This window comes from Zonotrichia leucophrys, chromosome 1 (assembly GCF_028769735.1).
Source record: "Zonotrichia leucophrys gambelii isolate GWCS_2022_RI chromosome 1, RI_Zleu_2.0, whole genome shotgun sequence".
In the NCBI taxonomy this organism is placed as follows: domain Eukaryota; kingdom Metazoa; phylum Chordata; class Aves; order Passeriformes; family Passerellidae; genus Zonotrichia; species Zonotrichia leucophrys.
Genome location: NC_088169.1, coordinates 54,248,313 through 54,273,246, shown reverse-complemented (window position 1 = coordinate 54,273,246; position 24,934 = coordinate 54,248,313). Strand labels below are relative to the sequence as shown.

The 24,934-nt window shown below is 35.7% G+C and overlaps 1 protein-coding gene across 9 annotated transcripts in view; it reads right to left on the bottom strand.

Moving 5' to 3' along the window:
* Positions 1–24,934, bottom strand: part of PCDH9 (protocadherin 9) — a 680,886-nt gene that overhangs the window by 374,938 nt on the left and 281,014 nt on the right. For 6 of the 9 annotated variants that reach the window (XM_064713538.1, XM_064713565.1, XM_064713555.1 and 3 more), the window contains one exon: positions 12,123–12,188. The exons of the other annotated variants lie outside the window; for them this stretch is intronic. In XM_064713538.1, coding sequence (XP_064569608.1) covers positions 12,123–12,188 — 66 coding nt within the window. The remainder of the gene's footprint in view (positions 1–12,122; positions 12,189–24,934) is intronic. 9 annotated transcript variants of the gene reach the window in all.

Here is a 24,934-nt window from a genome sequence, read left to right as displayed (position 1 = left end):
AAGTATGGAGTCTTTGGTTCCTGCTGTGTCACTGAGTGTCCGGTCACCTGGCTGTCTCTCCATGCCCCTGTGCCTTCATCGTGCAAAGGGTGGTCAGTTCATGGCCTCTTGCCTTGGGCTCCCACCCAGACCTCAGTCTGCAGCTCCCGCTGCAGCTTCACCCCAAGCTATCTGGACTCAATGTGTTCCTCAGCAGTTTTTGTGTTTTATCTGTTTATTTAGATTCTATACATGCATTTAAATGTGTATTTTTGAGTTTAAATCCATTACTAAGATAGGGGAAAAAAATTCACATAATGTTATTTTATCTGTCCTAATTTTCTTGCTATCATTCAGTTTAATGGCCATATTAGTTCATCAAAAACATTTTGAATATTTCAAAACACAAAAAGGGTAAAGAAATTTTGTGGAAAACATGAACTGACCCACAATAATTTTGTGTGAAGTGAGTATGAATAATATATTTCTGTATGTATCCTTATCCTTTTGTGTTATATAAATTCTTCTTTGGCTTTTTACCTTCAACCAATGCTATGATTTAATCAATAGCCTGGTTTAAATCATCAGCAGTGAAGGGCATCAGAGCAACAGGCATAGCAGCTGGAACATTGTCAGAAATTGTGTTCAAAAACTATTTCTGCTGTATATTTTCTTTCATTTGATATTTCTGTCACTGTAAAATTGCAGTATAAGGTAACAAGCAATGAATGCTCTGTTCAGCACACAAATTCTCTCCTACCAGTATCAAAGCTTGATAGGATAGTGCCATGTGATATGGCAAAAGGTTGGAGAATGAGGAATAAGTAAAACAGAAAAACTAGACCTAGATGTCAGTTTGGCATGCAATCAAAGCTGTCGACTTCTAACCACTGCAGCTGCCTAGGCTTTGGTTAGCTTCTCATTGATTTCCCCAAATAGGATTTCATCTAAAGCACCAAATTAAAAACTGAGGCTGAGGGACGGTTCTATAAACTGAAAAGTGTACAACTGAATTCCTAGCCAGTACACTTGGCAGCTTTTATTTCTCTAAAGCCTCTGATTCTGAACCTAACAGAAGTTGGTAGAGGTCAGGTCGGGTTTTGGGAAGAGAAGAAACAGAGAGAGTATGAAAAAAAAAAGCAATAATTTCTTTTACTATATGTTAAGGAATTATTTAGTGAGGGAAGGGAAGTTATTAGTAGATACATTGTTTATGACAATGGAAGGGTATACTAAAAATAAAGCACAACAAAGATCATCTAAGTAGAAAACAAAGCAAAACAAACAAAAAGAATAAAAAACCCAAATCAACAACCCACTCTTGTAATAAATCCCTGTGATCTGCAATACATTGCAAAACTGAAAAACATGCAGTAACAGCCATTCCACTTTGTGCTATTTCCTGATTGCAACATTCACGTACTCAGGCACATATACCCAATACTCTAAAAGAAGGTCCAGGATGTGAGGGTTTACAGTGCTGCAATATATTAGAAATATGACAGCTCAAAACGGCACTGTATTAAACCCAGAAAATTGATTTCAAAGACTCAGCAATGTTGAAACATTTCAGAATAAAATGCTTTCCATTTCTTTCCTACAAAGATCAGTGACTGCTTATCCACTTTATCCCCATCCACGAAACCTCATTAATCCTAAACCAGAAACAATTAATCTGATACATATTGCATGGGAAAAAAAAACCAAAAAAACCCAACACTCTTTCTTTTTCATATTTTTAGTCCTCAGGGGCTGCTAAAATCACTACAAATGCTTTATCCCTCTCTACTCAAATCAGGTAGATAATCACAAATGAGGAAATCTTTTTAAAGGTCTTAAGTAATGTCAATGTATCTCACCCTAATGGCAGGAAGAGTAACAAAGGTTTCACCCAGAACGGACTAAATTTCTACTGATGAGAAGAATCACTAGCACCTACTTGGCCAAATTCCAGTTTAGTCACACAGAGTGGGTAAAACACAGAAGCATTATGAAGGCCAATGGCAAATGTCTGCTGACTTTAATCAGGATAAAGTTATCCTTATCTGTGCTACTTCAATCATTCACAAAGACAGTGCTGAATTACACTTTCGGTATCACCTCTTGTTGTCGTTATATTGCAAAGGTTCCATATTGTTATCTCTTTATTGCAAGAGTTTCATACCTCCTTGATGGTTCTTGTATTCAGCTCCTCTAAGCACTGACTCTTCCTTCTTCTCACACTTCCCAACTGACTCCACCTCCCCTCTCAATCAACCAACCCACTCTTTTATAGCACTCTTCTTCTCATTGGTTGCAGCAGCAGCCTGTTAAAGTCAGGCCTGTTCCTAATGTTTAATAATTGGCTCAGCTGCAACTCCTTAGGGGTAAGATTACTTTCTATACTACCTTTATTTTCTTATATTCTATCCACCTACAACCTCTGTTTATCCTCACAAAACACTCCTGCTAGTCTATACTGACATTTTATGTTCTGTTCAATTTCTGCATTTGAAAACGTACGGAATTCTGCCCTCAGTGACAACCATGTGGGCTGCTCTTTACAAGTCTTGCTGAGGACCATGGCACAAAAAAGATGGGCAAAAACAATAGGCATACATACACCGCTTCAGCCTCTGTGAGCCGTCTTTTCCCAAGCTTCTTTAACAAATTCTTGGATACGATTTGGAAAAAAAACAACAGCAACTAAACACCCAAACCACACCAAAAAGAACCCAAATGAAAATAGAACCAACAAGCCAAAACAAATAGCACAAAAACCCCCAAACAAAACAAAATCACTATGCACTTGAAGGCTGTATTGCAACTCTAGGCTCAGATACTCAAAGTTAAGTATCCACAATGTAGGTATTTAAACCCCAGTTTCAGGCAGTGATTGAATGCTTCAATCCATTGCCTAATCACAGGCTGTGCTCTCTTTTAATACAGAATAAAGCAGGTTGCATGGTTTTTAATACACTCAATATTTAGAAGAATTTAAGAGAAAACATCGCAGGTGAACATCAACAGAAAAAAATTCTGGCACATAATCTTCAATTGAAGGAAATGTTCCTTCCTCCCCCCCCACTAAAAGATTAAAATTGTTATTATCATGAATCACATTTGTAGTCTATTTTTATCCTACTTCACCTTTGCATTTAACATTAGGTCATAAAATCTTTGAGTTCTGGAACATAATGTTCTTTTTAATTCTCTCCTCCTCCAAGGAAAAATGCAACTGAAAAAATTTCCTTCAGCATGGAAAGTAATTTTACTTTATTAGGCATGGGACAGGTGAAGAAAACTTGTGAAGAACTGTTCTTATGAATACTTCCTCATCTCTCTCACCCACAGTATATTTATTGGTTTAAGAAACAAAGTAGCATAAAGAATGATATAAACACAGGAATGTCCAAGAGACTTCTCATACCAATATACTATAAAAAATATTCATTTAAACAACCTCTGTTGCACCCCACTTACAAGAAAAGACAGACATCTTAGCCTTATAAAATAATAGATATATCTTCCTTAAAATATTCAAATACATAAAAATTATTTTTCTTTTTCCCCCACCAAGAAAAATAGCTTTTAAAGAAAATAAATCTGTGGGAGTATGCAAAAATGCTTTTGTTTTTTTTTTTTTTATGTCAGAATTTAGTACTACATGTCAAATGTGTTTAGAATGCTATATGTTGATAATTTTTTTAAATGTAATCATAGTTCTAGAAGAAAAGAATACTGAATCTGTTTAACTACTGTGTTTTGAATCCCTATTCAGGACCAGCCTTTCCAAAACATTTCAGCACATTCTTTACAGAGAATAATAAATCATCACCATTAAATTGGCCAGGCATATGCATGACTGTTTTCTGTCTCTCATTTCAATGATGTTCAAAAAGCCAAAAACACATTGTACCATTTGAAAAATCAGATTGAAAGATATTACTGCCAGTAAGTCATGTAGGAGATGAAAAGCTGAAGGCACTATACCAAATCAAAAAGATAATTATTCAGTACTTTAGGAAGTTTCTTACATTCTCTTCTTTCTACTGCTGTGCACAAATGCAGAACAATACACATAAACTGTCTGTTCTATTCATGAACTTTCATACAGTTTTTAAGGATGGATAGACACAAAATATGTGCATAGATATTCTGTGTGTATGCATACATTAAATATATATGTCAAATATTTCTATGTCTTGATGTGTTTAATAAAGTATGCCCAGACTCGGCCTACAAAAGAGGCTTGAAGAGAAGCTTTCCAATCTAGTGAAAATTATTTCAAACATCTAGAGATGGTGAGCAAGTGACCTGAGACTTAGAGGAAGGGCAGGAGAAAGTGAAAACATGTCACACGCGAGGATAACTCTCAGGAATCATGGTTGGTTAACGCAGTGCAGCTCGGGGGCTCACCTCAGGTGCCTGTACACAAACACTCGTGGAGCTGAAAACAATCACAGGGAGTCCATACAGGCTCCACAGGACACGTGGGGAGGAGAGGTTGCACTCTATGGACACGGACAGTTTGAATTCATGGAGATTTGCGCTGGAGCACGTCATTAACTGGCAGAGCTGACGGATCAAGATCAGGCTGGGTGCAGTGATGAGTGTCTGCTAAAGACTGATTGATCAAGAAGAGGAAATGAAACCTTTTTAATAAAACTTGGGGAAGCCTCACAATCACAAGGGTGGTTCTCAAAAGAGACAAGAAACTCTCAGCCTTTTCTGAAAGGGCAAGATGGTGGAGCACTAAAATTTGAAGAGACTTCTGGCCGCCATCAAGAATTGGCTTTATTTAAAAGAAGTGTACTGGTGGCTGGTAAACTGACCAGACTACACACAGTTTAAACTATTACCAAGGAAAAAAAAAATTACAAACCTAGACTTTAAAAAAGTAGATTTAAACTTGTAAGGGATCTGCTTGGTGGGATCTAATGGGACTGCCCTGGAGGGTATAGATGCTCAGGAGAGCTGACTGATCACCAGTGACAACTTCTTCAAAGCACATGAAAAGCTCAGTGTAAGGCCCAGGAAATCTAACAGGCACAGCATTAGGTCAGTGTGGACAACGGGGAAATCCTGACTCTGCTCAGTTGTATTACAAAAGGCAATATTGCCTTAGAGGTCATACTACTGAGGACTATGATGCATAAAAATCATATTTCCTTATCAGGAAAAGGAGGACAAAGGGAAATGTGGGACCATCACTCAAGCTGTAGGGAACTTTGTGGCAAAGAACATGGAAAAACTAAGGTAATAGGAACCTTCTTTTCTTTAGTTTCTAGGGGTAATGACTGTGTCAAACCTCCCAACTCCTCCTGAGCCTGTGCTAGGGTCTGGGAGACTCAAGAATTATTCCCAGCAGAAGATTGGGGCACAAACCAATTAAGTTTATGGAACATCAGCCGCTGTTTGAGGTCTTAAAAATGTCTGGTAATTACAGTAGGTTTCTGATGACAGGAATATCTGTCTACTTTTGAAAAAAACAGGAGGACTATCACTGGAGAAACAGCAGGTCAGTCAGCCTAAGCTCAGTACTCAAAAAAATCCCCTCCTGGAAAATACATCCAAGCACACAGAGCAGGAGGAGATCCTACATGCATTTACCAAATGCAAATCATGCTTGTCCATCTTGACTGTCTTCTGTGATGAGGTCATTGCCTTGGTGAAAACGGGCCTCCTTGATCCTTGTTATGTTTTTAAAAAATGTTTTATTTAATCCACATTACTAAACTGGTGAAAAGATGTTTTGAGTGGGTGGACTACCAGGTGCCTGGAAAAATTGCTTGGACTGCCAGGTTCAAATGGTTCCAACAGCATTTTGTTTATAGGGACGGGTAATGGGGCTAATGATGCCTTTGCAGCTGATGCTTTCATTAATAAACTGGATAATAAGGCAGAGGGAATCTTCTGCAAGTTTGCAGATGACACCAAGCTGGTGGAAAATGTTCTGCATGCTGGAAGTCTGTGCTCCTATTCAGAGAAAGCTTCAGAAGCTGGATAAATTGTCCACAGGTACCTCCAGTGCAGCAATGGAAAACATAGAATCCATTCAGGATAACAACTGATCAACTTGGAGGGAAATCTATTTGCAAGAAATAAATAACAGCCTCAAGTTAACCTTGTGAAGGAAATACTGAGTCACAGAAAGTTTATGGAATTTTCAAAAATCGAAAAAAGGTCAGGAAATTTGAGTCAAATCCATATTGGACTCTCTTCCCTCAGAGTGGAAATCCTTGAGTGAAGGATCTTTTCAGAGCACAGACTGGGAAAACACAATAAAATTTGATTGCAAGAATGTTTTTTCTAATTGTGGTTTGACATTTAAATTAACACCAACTGTTTGATTACTCAACTCTCTTCCTCCTCCATGATGGATAAATATTTAATGAGAATAATCTCTACTGTGATTGTGAACAGAGTAAAGAAGTTAATTCCTCCTCTATTTTTCCTCAGCTCCCTGAGAAACCAGGTACTATCTGAGGAGTTACAGAATAACTAGCTTTCTTCTAAATCTCTTTATAAGTATTCACCAGAAAGCTAATATTTATTTAGATATACCTAAAGGAATTTTGCTACCCCAGGAGAAATCCTGGTAAACTTTGCACAGGACAACATCTTTAGGGTCAGAAGCATCACAGAAAAAGTGTGATTTTTGACTTAAGCTAGGTCTTCAGTCTTAGTTATGGATGCAATAGCTCAAAGCTTTAGTCTGCTTGACTCAGATATGCTGATAACAGCTTGTTATCAGTAGCACTGGAAGGAACATGTGAGGCTCGTTTCAAAACCAGATATGAGGAAATCCACAAAGGCAACTACTACATTATTTCAGCTAAGAAAATATGCTTAAAAATGTCTTAAGAAATCCATCAGCAAACACAGTTTTCATTAACCTACAACTTCTTCTTAGTTCTATATTTAATTACAGTATGCTGTGTCATAAAGAGAAGCTACATAGAATAATGCTATTTAAACTATATAACCCTCCCAAGTGTTGAAACCAGAGTAAATCTCCAACAGAGTGAAAAAGAAAAAAAAAAAACAAAAGAAACCCCACATATTTTAAAATATTAAGGTTTTACTTAATATAACATTAATGACTGGCTCTCTTTTCCCTTATAGACGAGAGAGAGAGAGAAAGGAGATATAAGATATAGGATGATACCTATAAATATCTCATTATTTTATTCACTAAGAATGTAAGAGTTATATGACTAAAGAGAGGAAGAAAAACAGGAATATGTTACATATTGCTGATAGACAGCAGCATCCTGCTCCAATGGCAGATTCTTAGCAAATGTCTTCACCCAGAGACAAAAAGATGCCTTCCTTATACAAGATTATGATTTACACTAGATGCCAAAACAAGTTTGAGAGAGAACATCTAGATTTACATTCCCTTATGAGCCATTAGACCTGTCATAACAACAGTGAGACAGAAACTAGAATATTTTTCTTTAACATCTCAAGAGAAAAGATCAGTCAAAGCAAGTATATGAGAGTCTGGAAGTACAATTCTTCATGAGGACTGAAAGATGTGGTCTGTTTCTATTAATACAGCACATATACTCCAAATGTTCTACATGTGTCTCTTAGCTTACTAAAATGGAGGTGAACTAGTTGATCAAAGTATTGGAATATTGTTTAACAAAACAAGAATGAATCTATCTTCACCCCAGTAGGGCACTTACTTTTCCATATGCTGCTTCATGAGCTTCTGCTGTGCATCTGTCTCATATAAAGCATTAGGTTGTTAGATTCACTATCAATTACAGACTGCAACAAGTTTGATTTCAATTACAGCAGGAGAGGAAAACAGCTTGGTTCCCTAAGGGGAGATGTAGACACCAAAGGGGTGAATCAAAAATGAGAATTGTACATTGCATGTTACCAATTAGGGAAAAAGTGAAGTCAAGATATATATGTAGATATTTATTTTTATACAAACCTGTTTTTTTTAATAAACCTGATAAATTCAGTTTCACTTCATGTTTGAGACAGAAGAGCAGTGCCTCATTGACCAGAATCTATTTAGATTAATTTGAAAGCAGTTTCCCAAGCAATTGCAATGACAGTTCTAAACAGCAAAGAAGTTTACTTTGAAAACAAAGACATAATAAAATCTAATTACAAAAAAGATTGCTGTTTGTCCAACATTCTGGAATTATATCCAATTTAAGGTACTTCCTTTACCATTTAATAGGCATCTAGAGTTATGATCAGAACAAAATAAAATCTGACAAGATTAATAACCATATCTGTATACACAGACTGCAAAATTTAAAATGTACAGAACATTCAATTTCTCAGAATTCTGCCTCAAATAGTTGTCATCTAGCTTGAACAGGAGAGAGAAAGTAGTGGGTTTTTTTTCATTTTTTTAAATTTAATTTTTGCAGGAGAAAAAAGTATCTACAATCTGCTGTTTGGAAATCAAGTCATTTATGTGGTACACAATCAAGTGGGATATTTGAATGGTCTGTGATTCTCTTTAACCTTAGCCCATTTCCTAGAATCTTCATCTCTTTCCTTTCTCAAAAGATTCTGTTAATTTAGGTCAAGCTCAGTCATAAGATTCCTGCTTATATCCTAAACAAACATTCCTTCCTTCTGCTTCTGATTTTTTTTTTCCTCCCTCCTATACAAGCACACTCCCAGGTTTGTGTATTAATGTGTTGGTGTGGGAAGCAGTGTTTCCACGCCCAAGGAACAGATGTTAATGCTGTCAGTGCCAAAGTCCCATTATATTCCTAGAAGGGATTGTTTTGATTGCATGACACAAGATAAGAATCTACCCAAAAGCACAGCTTAGATAAATGGAACCACGACTACAACTGCCCATCTGCAAATAACAAAATTAACCTAGTGTGAGACACAAGACAAAGCTGCGCTGGCTGAACTCTGTTACATAATTGTTGCTGACTTCACACTTTGTAACAGATTTGGGCTGGGAGAACAGAATGATAATAACCTCCATGACAACTGCTAGCTGGCCTTACATATGGATGATATCAGGGATGTTGGCCTGAAGCCACATGACAATGAGGCCACAGGCTCACTGCCTTGGTTTAGAGTGGCTTACACCAACAGGATGATTTATAAATCCACAGACAGTTTAGACAATAGCTGCTCATGAATGAATGCATCCATGGGCATCCAGCATCCCACAAAAGGCTAAACCTGAACCACACGCACAAGAATCCATCTGACAGCTAGGGCCCAGCCAGGATGTGCAGTTGGAGTGTGTGTCCTGTAGCCCTGCATGCTGGTTTGAACTGGGCTGAAGGAAATGCAGTTTGAAGTGCTGTGGGTGTGTATGTGTGTGTGGGGGAATGTGTGTCTGCTGCAAAATAGGCTGATTAAAAGACCAAGTGCTATCCACGTGTTCTCATCTCTCCCACATCCTAAATATATTAGATTATCTAAATATACTTTAGATTATTCATCAGTGAGTGCTGTTTCCTTTCCTGCATCCATCTCACCCCAGCCCAGTCCCCCCACAAAACTGTGCTGTCTGCACTGCTGCTCATGATCTACATGAGACACTAATCTAAAAGCTTCAGCATCTAGTATTTAGGACCATCTACCACAAATATTAAAGGCTGAAATGACTGAAATTGAACTTTAAGAAATAGAAAATCCATTAGGTCTGAAACTTGTTTTAAGGCTCTTTTTTAAAAAATTCTATTAGATACAATGTTAATGGATATTTTCTTTGCCAAGAATTCTTTTGAAAGAGGCTGCTATTTAGATGTGCAAAGTACTCATAGGTAATTCAGCTGTTTCAGAAAAAAGCAAGAATACAAGACAACTTTATTCATACTCAATAATGCATTGCAAAATGTGCAGTCCTCATTCACTCTAGAGATCATCAACATTACTTAGATACTTCTCAGACTGTGAACATCAATATTAAAATGATAAAAATATGCTAGAACACCTAAAGTACTTTATGTAAGAAACAGCTTGCAGGATCCTTTTCAAAGCCTAACATTAAAAGGCACAGAAAAGAAGCCTTAATTAAACTGACTAGACAGGCTATAGCTGTCAGCTATCAAAAAAAAAAAAAAAAAAAAAAATCCAAAGGTTCTCCATGTCCATTATCATCTGGTAAAGAGAATAACTTTCTCCATTTTTGAAAACTTAGAACAAGAATAGGAAATAAATATTTCACACATTAGTTTTTTAAATCTCTTGAAGTATTGAACCTAGCTGAAAAAAATTGTCTGACAAAGATAATTCTTAGGAAAAGGCTGAGAGTTACATAAAATGTTCCAGAAATTAGCTTGAAAGCTTAGAACTTTCTTCCTGTTTAGTTACTTTAGTACTTGCTTTCTGTAATTAACATCTACCTTCCTGAAATTCATTTCCCTAATATCTGTAGCTCTTAAGATGCCAGCTTTTACAATGTGATGTATAGAATAATATACTTTCTCTCAAAATTGACTTGATCATGAAGCATTACATATATATTGCCCTTGAATTTAAATAAATCAGTATAGTACAACTCTTTATTTTAAAATTAATATACAATGAAATAAAATATTGGGCTTGACAGCTTCTGCTAAAACATTGTGTTCAGCACCAATACAAAAGGAGATATACTAAAGGTGAGCTAAAGACACGTGCATGTTTAGTCTCACATGCTGTTCCATTGCCTGAGTCTGCCTCAGTGAGGTCCAACCATTATTTATTGCTGTAAAAAGAATTTATAAATAGCTATAGTCACCTAGATCTCTAGTGTTGGGCACTAAATAAAACGGAATAAAATATTTTAATTGGAAAGGACCTACAATGATCATCTAGCTCAACTGTGAATCCCATTTATTACCGTGTTCACTTTAAATTACTTGGTTTCAACTGTGTCTAATGCCTTTTTTTACTGAAAATTTCCTTCAAAATTCTTGTGGTAATCAATTAATTTATAATTACTGCATTCTCTATATTTAGAAAGGAGAGAGATAGATATCTAGGAGGTTTTAATCTAGATCAATTTTGTACTACACTAATAGAGATTCAACAAAGTTTATTTGGAATATTTTACACTGAAAAAATTAAAGCAAGCCCCTTATCTCTGGCATGCCTACAGTGAAGCTAATGTATCCTACTGTTAAGGCTAAAAATTCAAATACCCAGTAGGTAGGTAGAAAATGTAATTTTAAATTTATAATCTGATACAGGAAACTCCAGTTCCCAGGAAATTTTCTCCTGATGTAGCTTAAAGGAAGTTGACAAAAAGTGTGTAGTTTGGGGGAACAAGGCCTATATTACAAAGGAAATAACATCGTACTGTAAATTTATAGTTTAAATAGTTGAACAAAGGTAATTAAATATATAATAGGATGAAACTACATTTAAATTGTATTTATTGCTTTCAACCTTTGAAACATTAGAAAGTTCTGAGCTTCTACATGGAGTTTTGTGGTATTAGTTTTGAAGAGACTCTCCTAAAAATACATATAGTGGACAGATTCTACGGTCTTTTATTTTGCAAAAAAATCCAGTGTGGAAACTGACAGATTAGATTTCCTTTCTGGAAAAAAAAAAAAAAAAAAAGGACATATCTGAACGGACTATGGCTATTCCTTAATGGAGGGCTTCAGAAATCAAAACATTGAACTCTGGTTCTTTTCTGCTTCCTGACTTTGATAGTGGACAGCAGACAGCATCTGCCAGACTCATTTTTGGAGAAATCCACAGGGTGCTCAAAAGGAGATTGTTACTTTCCCTGGCTTACTGGGTTGGACTCCAGAAGGAAGTGTTAAACAAGACTTTCAAGAGGAGGCCTGGAGAAGGGTGCTGTTCAGCAGGTCCAGCTGTGAGCCATTAATTGCTCTGAGAGGCAGTAACTAAACACTCACTTGTCTGAGTAAAGATAAGAGAAATGGCCTTATTATAAACTTCAGCTGAAAAATTCTCTCTTCCCCCTGTCAGATGCTACCACACAGTTTTAGTACACTACAGGCATTACTTCAACTTTGCACCAGTGTGATGATATTGAAAAGAATGGAAACACACTTGCATACATTTGCAGTACTGCACTTCTTATTAGCCCTGCAGGTGTTCAGTCCATTGAATTCAGTGACAGCAGGGCCCAAAAACACCTATCTTAAAATAAAATGCTTATTTTATTTATTGCAGTGGATCTGATATCTTACCACCCATGGTTTGTCAGGTACCCAAATCTCCCACAAGTACTTCGGCATATCTCCAAAATTCAGTGCCTAAAAAGCAATAATATTTAAATAAAAAAGATGTGTCATTCTTACTATGGATCTTCAGATCACCCACCTCCCCAAACGGCCCAATATTGGTACTGTAGAAAGCAAAATGTGAGTAAATTTCTATGGAAGGCAGATAAATAACTTTTTATGAGGGTTCACAAACTTCACAGCTTAGTGTGCTACCAAACATATGGGTGGTAACACTTAAAATGCTACATCAAACATCAGTGTGGCTTCTGAAAGCTGATTGTTGAACATTTTGTTGTAGTCAGGCAACTGAATTTCAGACGAGCTTTTATTGTTCTGTTTAGTGAACTACCAAGATGTCTCATAATAAGAATTTTTTCTCCTTTTTTTAGTTTAATGCACTATTAAGCTTTTTATTAAGATATTATTAATCAGCCTTGAGACTCAAAAAAGCAAAACCAGCAGATCTTTGAAACTGCAGTTAAAGCTGTGTTTAATGTGGGAGCATTAATGGATGTTCATGCTCTGTTACTAACTGCTGAATATAAATAGCTCTATGTACTACTTCAGGTTCCCTCCTGGGTATAATACTCACACACCCCAAAATATCACGTCTCCAAGGACTAGAGTCATAAAGACTGTGTATATGAATGTGAGAGAACAGTGGAGGGAAAGGTCAGTAGGTTACTAAGTTTGCAGAACCTTCAAATCTGCCTATTCTGAGAGGAACTGATGTTCTCATTTAACTCAAAAACAGAAAACTACCACAATAGTTCTGAACTAAGCCAAAACAACACATACATTTGGAAGGACAGTCAGAAAGTTAGCAAGCAACACCACACCAGGCCTTTTCAGAAAACTGTTCAATTTTATTTGAGAAAAGAAAGCTTCCCAGAGAGAGAACATTACACTAAGAGTAATGTTTTTGGAAAGTCGGACAATTTCAAATCCTTTCTCTGTAGACTAATATGCCCAAATTGCAAAAAAGCACTCTGTGCCCCATATTCAGAAAGAACATTAGTACTCTGTACAGAATGGTTTATCCACTCCTTTACCACTCTATAGCGAGCAAAATCCTCAGAACGCTTTACATCAAATAGTACTTTTACTTGCAATGGAAAACACATGTCTCTTCCAAAGTACTCCCAACAGGTACCTTGGATGTCTCACAAAAGTTCTGTGTTCTTGGAGAATTGTATCACTGTTCTGAAAGCTTTTTCAAGAACTCCCCTTGAAAGCAGAAAGTCATTTAAGGATTTTATCTACCAAAAGTATTCTCCTCTCATATCTGAAGTCACATTTCCAACTAAATTCAGGAAATCCCTTTTTGCCATTTAAAATTTTACTGAGGGAAAAAAAAACCCACAAAACAACCCAACCCACAAACCCCAAAATAAAAATGCTTTACACAACCAGAAATGTTATTTGGTCATACAGAAGCAGAAATGTTACTTGGTTTTACACTCTGCATGAAAAGGCACTTATGTAATCCAGGGAGATTAATAGGAGAGTTTAACAATAAGGTAAAGCCACTGGGAACACCACATTCTAAAATCTGCCTGTACCTTCTGTCATGTTTTACATATGATTGTTTTCCTCATTTACATGAGTACAACTGAAGAGCAATTCACACAAAGGAAATGGAATCAAACTGGTTAAAAGGCAAAGAAGGGGTCCCTGTGGACCAAGCTCTCTCTCAAAATGCATATTGACCAGTTTGATCCACTTTGATAAAGTGATAAGATTTTGAAAGTATACTCCAATTGCCTAATACCTCCCTACTTATTAGAAAGTCACCTTTACAGAAATGTCACCTTTGCAGAAATAATAAGTAGTTTCCTGAAAATAATTGGAAAGGAATTACAAGACAAATAATGAATGTTTCTCCTACCCCCTTAGCTAACTAAAAGCTTAGGGAGAGAGACCATCAAAATAAAACAGAAAGAAGCAGGAACAAAATATCATTCACATAACAATTTTCAGACTGAAAAGACAAATTAATGGAATCATAAAATACAATGCCTTTTTTCTACAAAAAAGTAGGCTACAGCTACATCAGAAGTGAAATATGTCTCTCTCACTTTCCCATGCTTTTGGGAATGGTTAAGATCATTACATATTGCAGGGACGGAAAAGAGAACCAAAGAAGCAACAGATTCATAATATCCCCATCCATTTTACAACTTCCCTGTGTGCACCAACTCCTCATAGAAAGCTGTACAGAAAGCAATCTCCATCTCTCAGTCTTCCACTGGCAATTACACTCACAATTAAACTTGGACCACATTCTTCAAACAAATAAATTACAGCTTGAGGCTGAACAAAAAAAAGATTTTGATATAGAGGAGAGGAAAAAAAGTAGTTGTAAAAAAAGAGTTAAATAAATCTTATTTTTAAGTATTACAAAGAATGAAGTTCTAACAGGAGATGAGTGCCTTGTCCCTGAGGTCAGTGTAGAAAGTACTCCCATCAGCTGATGATCTAAATTCATGACTCCTGCAATGGTTCATGACTGAAAACATTTAAAATACAGGGTTGGGTTCACAAGGTCTTAAGTATATATGGCTTCCCTAATGATGACTTGTGAAGGCTGACTTAGAACAGAGGCTAGATGGAGAACAGAGTAGGTATTTATTAAAGGGCCTCAGTGGATACACCTTGGGCAGTACAAGAACCCAGCCAGGGCTATACCCAAGATGAACCAAAATGGTCACAAAATGGATGACTGGTCACAAGGTCTCACACTTTTGTAAGTTCTAGTCCATTAGCATACTGTAGGTAATTGTCCAATTATAGCTTTAGGTTATGAAGCCCCATCTTTCTTTTCTCTTTTGAGACCACATTGTTTATGCTCTTGGCTCTGAAATTTGGATTGGTTGTCCTTGGTCCCAAGCAAGGAAAGGAATTATTTTGTCTACCTACTCTGGGAAGAGAACTTACCATCCCCTAATATGAAGCTCAGAACTACACACTAAAGCAGTATGGAATCTGAAAAATATAAAAGCTAAAACCTAAGGCATCACTAAAAGGTATTCAAAAGCCAACATAATTTAAGATATTATAAAACATGCAAGATTTGTTTCTGTAAAACTTAGTACAGCTTTACCTTTTTATTTCTAACTGTTTCTCTATTTCGTGAGCTGACATCAGCAAAATCTTTCAACCAAAATGCACACTTGCTTTTTATTTCATTTATCATCCCACATCTACAAACAAAAATGTTATGGGAATACCTTGAGCTAAACGGTTTGGATGGAAGAGGGAAATGACAAAGTCAGCATCAAAGATGAGATTGCAATCCAACAGCAAGTAAGATAACAGAAAAAAAACTTCCCAATTGCTTTTTCCCAATAAAATGAACAGATAGAAGCAGAGACCTCTAAGAGTAATGAAAACAACCTACTGTGTCATCATTTTATGCAAGAAAGGGAGAGAGAAGATTAGCCTAAAACTCCTACAATAATATGGATTTTTTCAGCTGACAAAAGCAGTACTATATAAAATCTTTTCTGTGCTTTATTTCTAATTACCTTCTATCCTTTAATGAACAAGAAAGCACTTGATCTTGAAAGTCCTTGTGCAGTCAAAACTCCCACTAAAATTAATGGGACGTTTTTTCCAGCCTAAGAGCTCTGAGATCAGTCCTCATACTTAGCTCTTTCTAAGCTACTTCCATTAATCAAACTTCTTAGGCTTTTTCCTCTCCTTTTCCTCTAGGATCATATATTAAAACATACAGACACTAGAAATCATAACCTTGCCTCAGGAAGAAAGCCTGCTGCACTTTGTTATCTTCAAAAATTAGCTCAATTTCACAAGTAAAACCCTGATTCTGAAGAACCTTGATTACCTGGACACTTAATACTTAATTTTGGCCTCTTTCAACAGTTCTGACAGATGTTGTGACAATGCCTTAGGAAGTTAAGCTGCCTAAATTACACAATTGCCTTTGGAAGTCAAGCTGTCAAAATTACACAACTGAAATTCACGAACACAAACTTTAAAATCAGACAAACCTCACTGAAACTAATAGAAAAAAACCATAAGGGACTCTAAATAGTCTTGTGTCTCACCCCCAGCAAAACAGGAGTTTAGAGACTATGGTTCAATGCCTGTTCCTCCTATTGAGGCTCACACAACCTTCAATGTATATTTCATCTGTCTAAGAGGAATAAAATTAAATCTTTACTTGTATGCCTCAATAAACACCTTCATTTCACAACAAAATCTAGTACAAATATCTGTATTCAAAGGAATTTACTGTTATTATGGCTTTGATACAGTAGCATCGATAGCCCACCCCTCTGTTTTCTCCCACTGAAATAGGAGGCTCCTGCATGAAAATAAAAATAAAATACCCTGCAATCTGACAAAGGATGTGATACTAACATTGTCCTAAGGAAAATTACGACACTTATTTATGGCTGATCATTAATAGGTCTTAGCAAGGATAATCTCCTTTGTTGTTTCTTTTTTTTTCTTTTCAACAGCACAGTAAAGTGTATATAAATGGGAAAACTGTCAAGACACTGTGGTGTTTAATTGTTCATTTAGAGAGCCTGAGAGTGACTGTACTGCACCAGCATACAGCCTAGGAATGATACAATTCCATATGGATTCTTACATAGAATTACATCCTCCTGTGAGGATGCTGTAATATCTGTGAGGATTCTGTAACATTGCCTTCATTTATGAGAAATTTAAGCACAATGAACTTCTGATCTTTTAATTATATTAAAGAAATAAAAGATCCAGTAGGTGACAGAAAGAAGGAGAAATTTTCTAAGGTTGATGAAGTGATTTTCACTCTTATTAATACGCACATAAAGTACTTTCACAGTAAACACTTTGTTGAAGAAGCAGCACCAGATAAAATCACTGGGTTCCCTTCTTTGCTAGCCGGCCAGGTTTAAATTTACTTCTGTGTTCTTTTGCTTACAGCTCATCTTTATGTTTAAATGCTGTAATTTACACTACTTGAAAGCACACAGAAAAATATTAAATATGTTATACCTACTGGTGATGGCTGCTCGTCATGGAAGAGGAAAAAAACAACAGAAAGAAAAAGCAGTAACTATATAATTTACAAAGATAAGAAATTTTGCATATTTTCAAAAATGAAACAAAAAAACCCCTACACAGCAGCAGTCACTTCCTAAATGATGAAGTAAAACCTTAAAAGGCAAATTCATTTTTTTTAAGAATGAAGAATAATTAAAGTAAGAATATGCCAGTGTTAGAACTAAAAGGTTCACAAGATGTGCAATTATTTTCCTGTGTGAGCAATTAAGTATGTTTTTAGAAAGACAAATGAACATTTTGTCAGATAAAGAATTGAAGTACATTTTTCATTGCCATTTTCCTTTTTTTTCTTTTAAATCCAGTCTAGAAACTACCTATGCTGGTGTGACCAATGAATACAGAACACATAAAATCAAGCAACACAAATGTTTTGGAGATGACAGAGAAATTCTACCTCATCAGAAGGAAGCAGAAAGAGGTTTCATAATCCAGTTTTTATTCCCAACGCATGTGCATACCCCCCCACATTTCTGTATTTGCAATACTTTACACTATCAAAAATTGTACTGGTAAGAATTACATCTCTTAATCGCCATTGCCTCACAGATCTATACCCCCAGCCTTTATCCCAGATTCCTTTTAAAATTAAGTCTCTGATACTTGACTAGTAATGGTTAAAATGAGATGTAATGAGGAATTAACACTGCAAAGACAGTGCAAACGTAAGATCAAGTTCACCTTTCATATTTTACAGTCAATTCATTTCTCTCTTCTACTTATTGTCTATGTAATGTCTAATTAATGCTGATCTCCTGATGTGAGACCACTTGACAGATGTAAAACTTTATCACATCTAAGGTACTGAATATATAATTTCTGCAGAATCCTTTTTTTATTTTGAGCAGGCATCTAGACGCAATCCATGCATAAGGACAACATAACCCAATTAATAACTAAATGCCTCTTGGTATTTCTAGTACAGTGCAAGTCTTTATGGCTGAAATGGACCTGGACTGACTGTTAATGATGAGAGTTTATAACTGGTTTCAGCCATAAAAGATTATATTATCATCCTACAAATATCAAATTATTGTGGCTGTTTGCTTCTCCGGTGTTGCCTAAATTATCATCTGTGAAGTCTTTCACCCTCATCTCAAGGGCAAAGGAAAGACAGGGTAAGTAAGACAAAGAATAATGTGTGGTTCTTGAGAAACAGATGACCACTATTTAGGCTTATGTGGATTACCTCTACATGAAATAAATTGGTGGTTTAAATTTAGCTCAACACAGATGTGATTTATCAATGAAGAAACACAAGTAAATTACTTACTGGTAACTCTACGGCCAAAAAGATCTAAGATCCAAACCACTACCTGACCAACAATGATTGGCTCTTTGAACTGCTGTTCATTGCACTGTGGATATGTTTTGGAAAAAGTGGATAACAAGGGCCTATGGTACCACCTCTCATGGCTGTGAAACTTTTTTCAGGTGAAAGCGCAGTAAGGTCAGTTGTATGAATACGCTCCCCACAACATTCAGGGGAAAGACTGGTTCAAGAGCTGCAGCATTAAGTTAGCAAACTATATGTGATGAGGAAAAAAGAAAAAAAGAAAAAAAAAAGAGAGTACTTTTTGTGCTCTCCAGAGATTTCTAAATGCTATGTGATATTATGCTAAAAATAAAAACAGGAAAACCAACCAATAAAAAAAAAAAAAAAAAGACAAAAAATAATAGAATCTTTCTTGAAAAGCGGAAATGCCCCTTCCTCATTTTCTCTCAGAGGCAGTGTATTATGATGCAAAGGAAAATCCTTTACATCTCAGAAGACCCTAGTATGGTGAAAAGACTCATAGTAGAGAAAAGCAACATTTTACTGAAATTCCCAAAAGTGATTCAAATCTGAAATTGGCAAAGTATTTCAATATACTAATTTTTTTTCCTGCAATTTAATGCTTTCACTCCAATCTTATGAAGTCTGTAAGTTCAAATCCATGCCAGGAATAAACACATACATTGAGACTGTCTGGTAAAGACTTGCACAGGCAACACATCAATTCTCTTCTATGAGGAAGGGAGCAGCAGCCCTCTCACTGAGGAAGAGGAATACAGGTAATTACTGCTGCCTTTCAAAAGAAGTATAATCTTCTGACAACTGAAAGAAGGAAATCAGAAGGAGATTAACATGATCAGTTTATTTTTCTCATTATAAAGAATAGTGATAAAGTAGTCCTAACAAAGACCACCAGGATATCAAACCAACAAAGCAATGCTCAAAACTTCAGAAGCTACCCTGATTACAATGCCTAGGATTACATGGACTGAGCTTACTGTTAGTAGCTTTCCCTCTCACAAACTGTAAAAATAAAGTTTGTAAAGATTTAAATAAAGAGCTTACATTGTTACAGACATTCCTATTCATTTCTTCAAATACCTTGTTTCTATAAAGACTAATCTTAATTTTCTCATCTATCTGAATGACACACATCCCAGTTCTTACATTGATGTTAGTAGTGGAGAGAGAGGAAGGGGTTATGTTGAGGTTTAACCCATTGCATATATAATAAGACAATTAACAGATTTGTTTGACTAAGGAGTTGAAGGCTCATTCATGCCCTAAACTGTCTTATCTGTCATCCATTACCTCCATATAGAGAAAAAAATTAACCCCTTCCCTTTTGTGCTTCTTCATAAACATGAATTACCATTTAAATAAAAACATTTAATCTTCAAGCTCTTTAATTTTTTTCTGATTCTACAAAAGCCAAACTTACACTGAAAACAGAAGTCAATAAAATAATGCTGTCATTGCAGCAATTTGCATAGCAAAAATGTTTCATTCACATTAAACAAGAAGAAAAACATTTTTCAAACAGATAATGCCAAACTGAACTCAAAGGTCTAAAATCTTGGCTTGTTATACCATCCCACACTAATCCTTTCATTGCCAGCAGTTGATTTATATCAGCGAGTATTACAATATAATGTAATTAGTAATGGTAATATTACCACAAATAGCATAAACAGCTCTGCTCTACTGCCTTTAGATTATTTTTGTAACCATGTTAATAACATACCATCAAGCATCAATACAAATCCTTGACAGCTTCTTGAAAAAAGATTATGCATGTCTAAGCAATTTTCTCATACACAGGTTTTCTTTAGGAAACATGTTGTCACTATTCCATTAGCTCAAAAGGGAGGGTATGCATAAAAGAATCTCTGCTAAAGAAGTCTGACTGCTAGCCAGGAAAGCATATGTTCAATAGTCTGTATTTACTACTGGCTGGGTTAGGGCTGTAGGTAGCACAGCACCAAATTAATTTCATCTTTAAAAGATGTCTAGCAGTGCAGTGAATGAACCCTTTGAATGGCACAAACCCTCACTTTAAAAGTATTTCAACATGGACTGTTGGAAAGAAAACAAAGTAGATTAGCAGATATGTAGAGCAGACATCTGAGCCAGAATCTCTGAAGCCCACCAGAATTTGGATGGTATCCTGAACTAGACACCTTCCTGGATCAATCAAAAAACATTCTCATATGTCAGCCAAAAAAAAAAAAAAAAAAAAAGGAGCAAAAAACAAAAACCAAGCAAGCAAACAAACAAACCAACAACAAAAAAACCCCTACCAACAAAAATGACACACTCTCAAATCTAAGCCTAAAATTAAATTAATGCATTTTTGCTGAATGTCCTACCATAATTTAAGGGTACCTAACTCCCCACAGTCAAATGCTACAAAACTGGCAAAGGTAAAAACGAAGTCTGTAACTCAGCATTATATATGATCTAGATATTATATCGATGCCACTACTTTTGCTATGGATGTAGCCCAGCATAGACATCTATCATTCTGCTGTCAAAAGGTTCAACAAAGATCTTATCACCAAAGATATTTTCCATATTGTCAGATGGTTGGCTGACTTGATTTTTTCAATTTTGTATGATACTATTTGCTTAATAAGGTATTCAGAATGCCAACAGATATCATTATCACTGTGATAAGATACATATGAGCCTAGAGAAAAGTCAGTTTTGTCAGGTTAAATTATACAGAGATGGAAAACAGATTTTTCTCTAATATCTTTTTTCCTATTTTCTTTCTTTTTTTTTTTCAAAACTCATTAATTGAAGGTATTTAACTCAGTGTTCTTCAAAAGTTTCTATGTCTACAGTCAATATCTTTCATGAAACATTTCAGTCTAAATTTTTAAAGTTTGTTTACTGCAAAAAAAGATACAAAGGAAATGTGGATTTTATTTTAGTTTGTCTGATTGTTTGATTGTTTGTTGGGGTTTTTTTGAGGAGAATGACAGGTAGTTGTTGTTGTTGTGGTTTGTGGGGATTTCTGTGAAAGCTTATACAATCATAACTATGGCTATTGATGGAAATTTACTTTCATAAGTATACTCACAGTTTTTTCTGAAGGATCATTATGTTACATGATTGTATTCAATATCCTCTAGGATGTTTACACTTTTCCATACCTTCACAGTCATTTTACTGAAACAATAATCTTGAGGAACAAAATCCACCTCTGCTGACTTTTAAATTTTGCCTTGCTTGGGAAACCAAGAAAATAGAAAAGATGCCAATGTCAGCCTAAACAGAATCCTTTGTTTGACCCTCAAACAAAGAGAACTCACCATTACATGGGTGGGTCAATCACCTGGTTCCCCTTCTAGGGCTGAGCCAAAATTTTACAACTTCTTCTCCTGTTCTGATTTCACTTAACACTTTTACATTTGAAATTAATGATGTTTAACAATTAGCAGTATTATGCTAAAAAAAGCAAAAATTTTTATTCTTTAATTTACGGGTCATCATGAAGTCATTCCTCCTGTTGGGAGATACAGCTCAAAGGAAGAGGAAAGAGTCTTTCAAGATCCCCACCATCTAAGGATGTGAAGATTAGAGATCTATTACATCATTCATTTCTAGGATAACTGACATGAAAATACAGAGAAAAAAATGTATAAATCCTCCTTTCCCTAGCTGCGCCTAGAATACACACATGCAACCAGGACTGACCAGGAAGATACAGCTCAGTAACTCCAGTTTAAGTAGCCAGGATGAGCCTCTTCATTACTCCCCAGCCACTGACACAATTCACTTGATTAGTCCATATTAACTTTCAAAACCACCAGTTGTGCAAGTTCTGTGTTGCATTGACATTCAGAGTCCTATTAATGTAATATTCCCCAATTATATATATATAGATAGATATAGATATATATAATTATGCAGAATGCTCTCATAACCAGCTGATAACATAGCAACATATTTGAAGTTTTTAACTATGAAATCCAGCTTTTTTAATATTTTCATGAAATTCAATATTATCATAAGATATCATATAAATGATTTTAGAATCCATTTTACTATGATAATTACTTATGTCCAGTTTTGCAAAAGTAGACAGCAGTTAGTGCTATGATGCAATTCCAATATTAAATTACACAGAATATTTTAAATCCCGAATTTAGGAAAAATAAAATAATTTTAAAAGCCTTCAACTTAAAGTACAGATGGGTAGTTTAATGCCAAAAGAAAATAATTTTGTGAAGCATAAAAGAAACTGCAAAAACCATTAGAAGAAGTTAAATAGAGGGAAGGGAAATTTATAAATTAACTTTTTTATGGCAAAAATTTTGTCTGGTATGTTTTACTCATAAGCGTTTACTGCAGCAGCATTGAACAAAGTTTTTCAATTTGTTATATGGATCCATCAACTAATTGTTTTTACTTGCCAAAAAATTCTAATCATCTAGTGTAACAGAAATCCTTTTTTTTTTTCCCTACACAGCTTTTATTTTAATGAGTCATCACAGCATCCTATGTTCCCTCTCTTTTACATACATGTCTTATTTATTTGCATCTGGATAAGCAGGAGGAAAAAAACTGAATTTCCAGCCTACGTTTGATTAAGGATTGGATAAAAACCTCAATACTGAAAACAAACTACTTGAAAATTTGAACTAAAGTACAACATTTAATTGCCTAAGACTTTAAATTCCTCTGTAAAGATGGGGTACTAAAGAGCAAGACCCTCTCACTTCCAAAATTTATTTTTATGATTTTTAAGCCAGCACAGCAACACTGTGTAATTTTCTGTGTGCATACTCTATACAGGACTGGTCATTCTTCTAGAGAGAAAAAATATAATAAAAGAATAGTCATTCCTTTATTTCAGAAAACAGACTCCAAACCAAGATTTACATCAAACAATTCATGCTGGTTCTAGAAAAAGCAAGAGATAAGCAAGCATCCCTCAAGCTTTCTCCCAGCTTCTGATGATTTGAAAATCAGCCTGACAGCTATTTAGAAATCCACAACTGTTCTCATTATTTCATATTTATGCAGGGTAATGCTTAAAACAACAGATAAAATGAACATATGAATAAAAAAAATATAGCTGAGGCTGAACTGTCTTGTAGAGGCAACTGTGACACTTTACAGGGTGTTTTTTGCTGTTTTGTAATTCTCTCTTTAATAAAGACTAGCACCTAATGACTCAAACCACACATATTTTCAACTCTTCAGTATTGTTACTCTTTAAGTATCCAATAAGAGAGGAAAAAAAAAACAACCAAAACCCCAAAATAACCCCAAAAATCCCCAAAACAAATCAAAACCAAAAAATACCAGAAAATTCCCCAAAACTAAACCAAAACAAACAAAACCCCCCAAAACAGCAACAAAATAAACCAACGATGAGTTTGATACAAACAGCAGCAACATATTTATTTAGTATTCTGTCCATAGAGTGATATTCTCGCTGTTACAGAGTTCAACAGAAGATGCTACAGAATGTCTTTAGCTGAAAACACTACACTTCCCACTGTGTCTCCCATGACAACCAGGCTTCTCTGAAAACAAACTGTACCACCCTAAGGCATCAAAAGTAGTAGAAAGAATTTGCATTCTTCCTACTGTTGGCTTCACCAGAAAAAAAATTGAGCTTTGGCACACTGAGAGCTAAAGCAAAGTCTTATTTCTCCTTTGCAAAGTTCTACAGACAAATGAATCAAGAATTGCATCAGCACACAAACTTATACGTATAAAGAAAAACACACCTGGCTATCTAACTCATTTGTTCTGATAGAAATCTTGAGGTATCAATAAAACTGAAAATGCAAATAACAGAGCAGGATACAAGGACTTATACCAACAGAATTAAGCAGCTGCCATTTGCTAAACTCCAGCGTTTTGTAAACGTTCTCAAATCCTGATCAAACCTTTCCATGGTAATTTTTTATTTCTGTAAACTTGCATCAACATTTACAGAATCTCACACTTTGCAGCCTTCACTTTCTTCTCTTTTGCTGGGCACATCCTATGTCAGTACTTAAATCACGTAGCTCACCAGTTATGTCAGTTCCTTGAACTGACTAATACCTGGACCTGCCTCCCCAAATTATTATTTTTCCCAGAAGAACAGAACAATCACTAGCACTGACACAAAAGAGGTGGCAAGAACAGACAGCTGGAGGCAGGGGAAAGAGCACGACTTGCCTTTTTGGCAGTTGTGTGGTCAAAACTGGTGCTGATAGATCAAAGAGAAAGCTAGAATTTTATATGACAGGAGCTGTATCTCATTCCATATTCTTCTCCTGAACTGGAAAAGCATGAGATGAACATGAATTCCCATTAGAACTAGCTTTATTATACAGTCAGCTAGCACCAAGACTTTTTCACTATCTGGAACAACGATCTGATGATTTATGGTATTTGAAGCTAGGCTATCATTCCA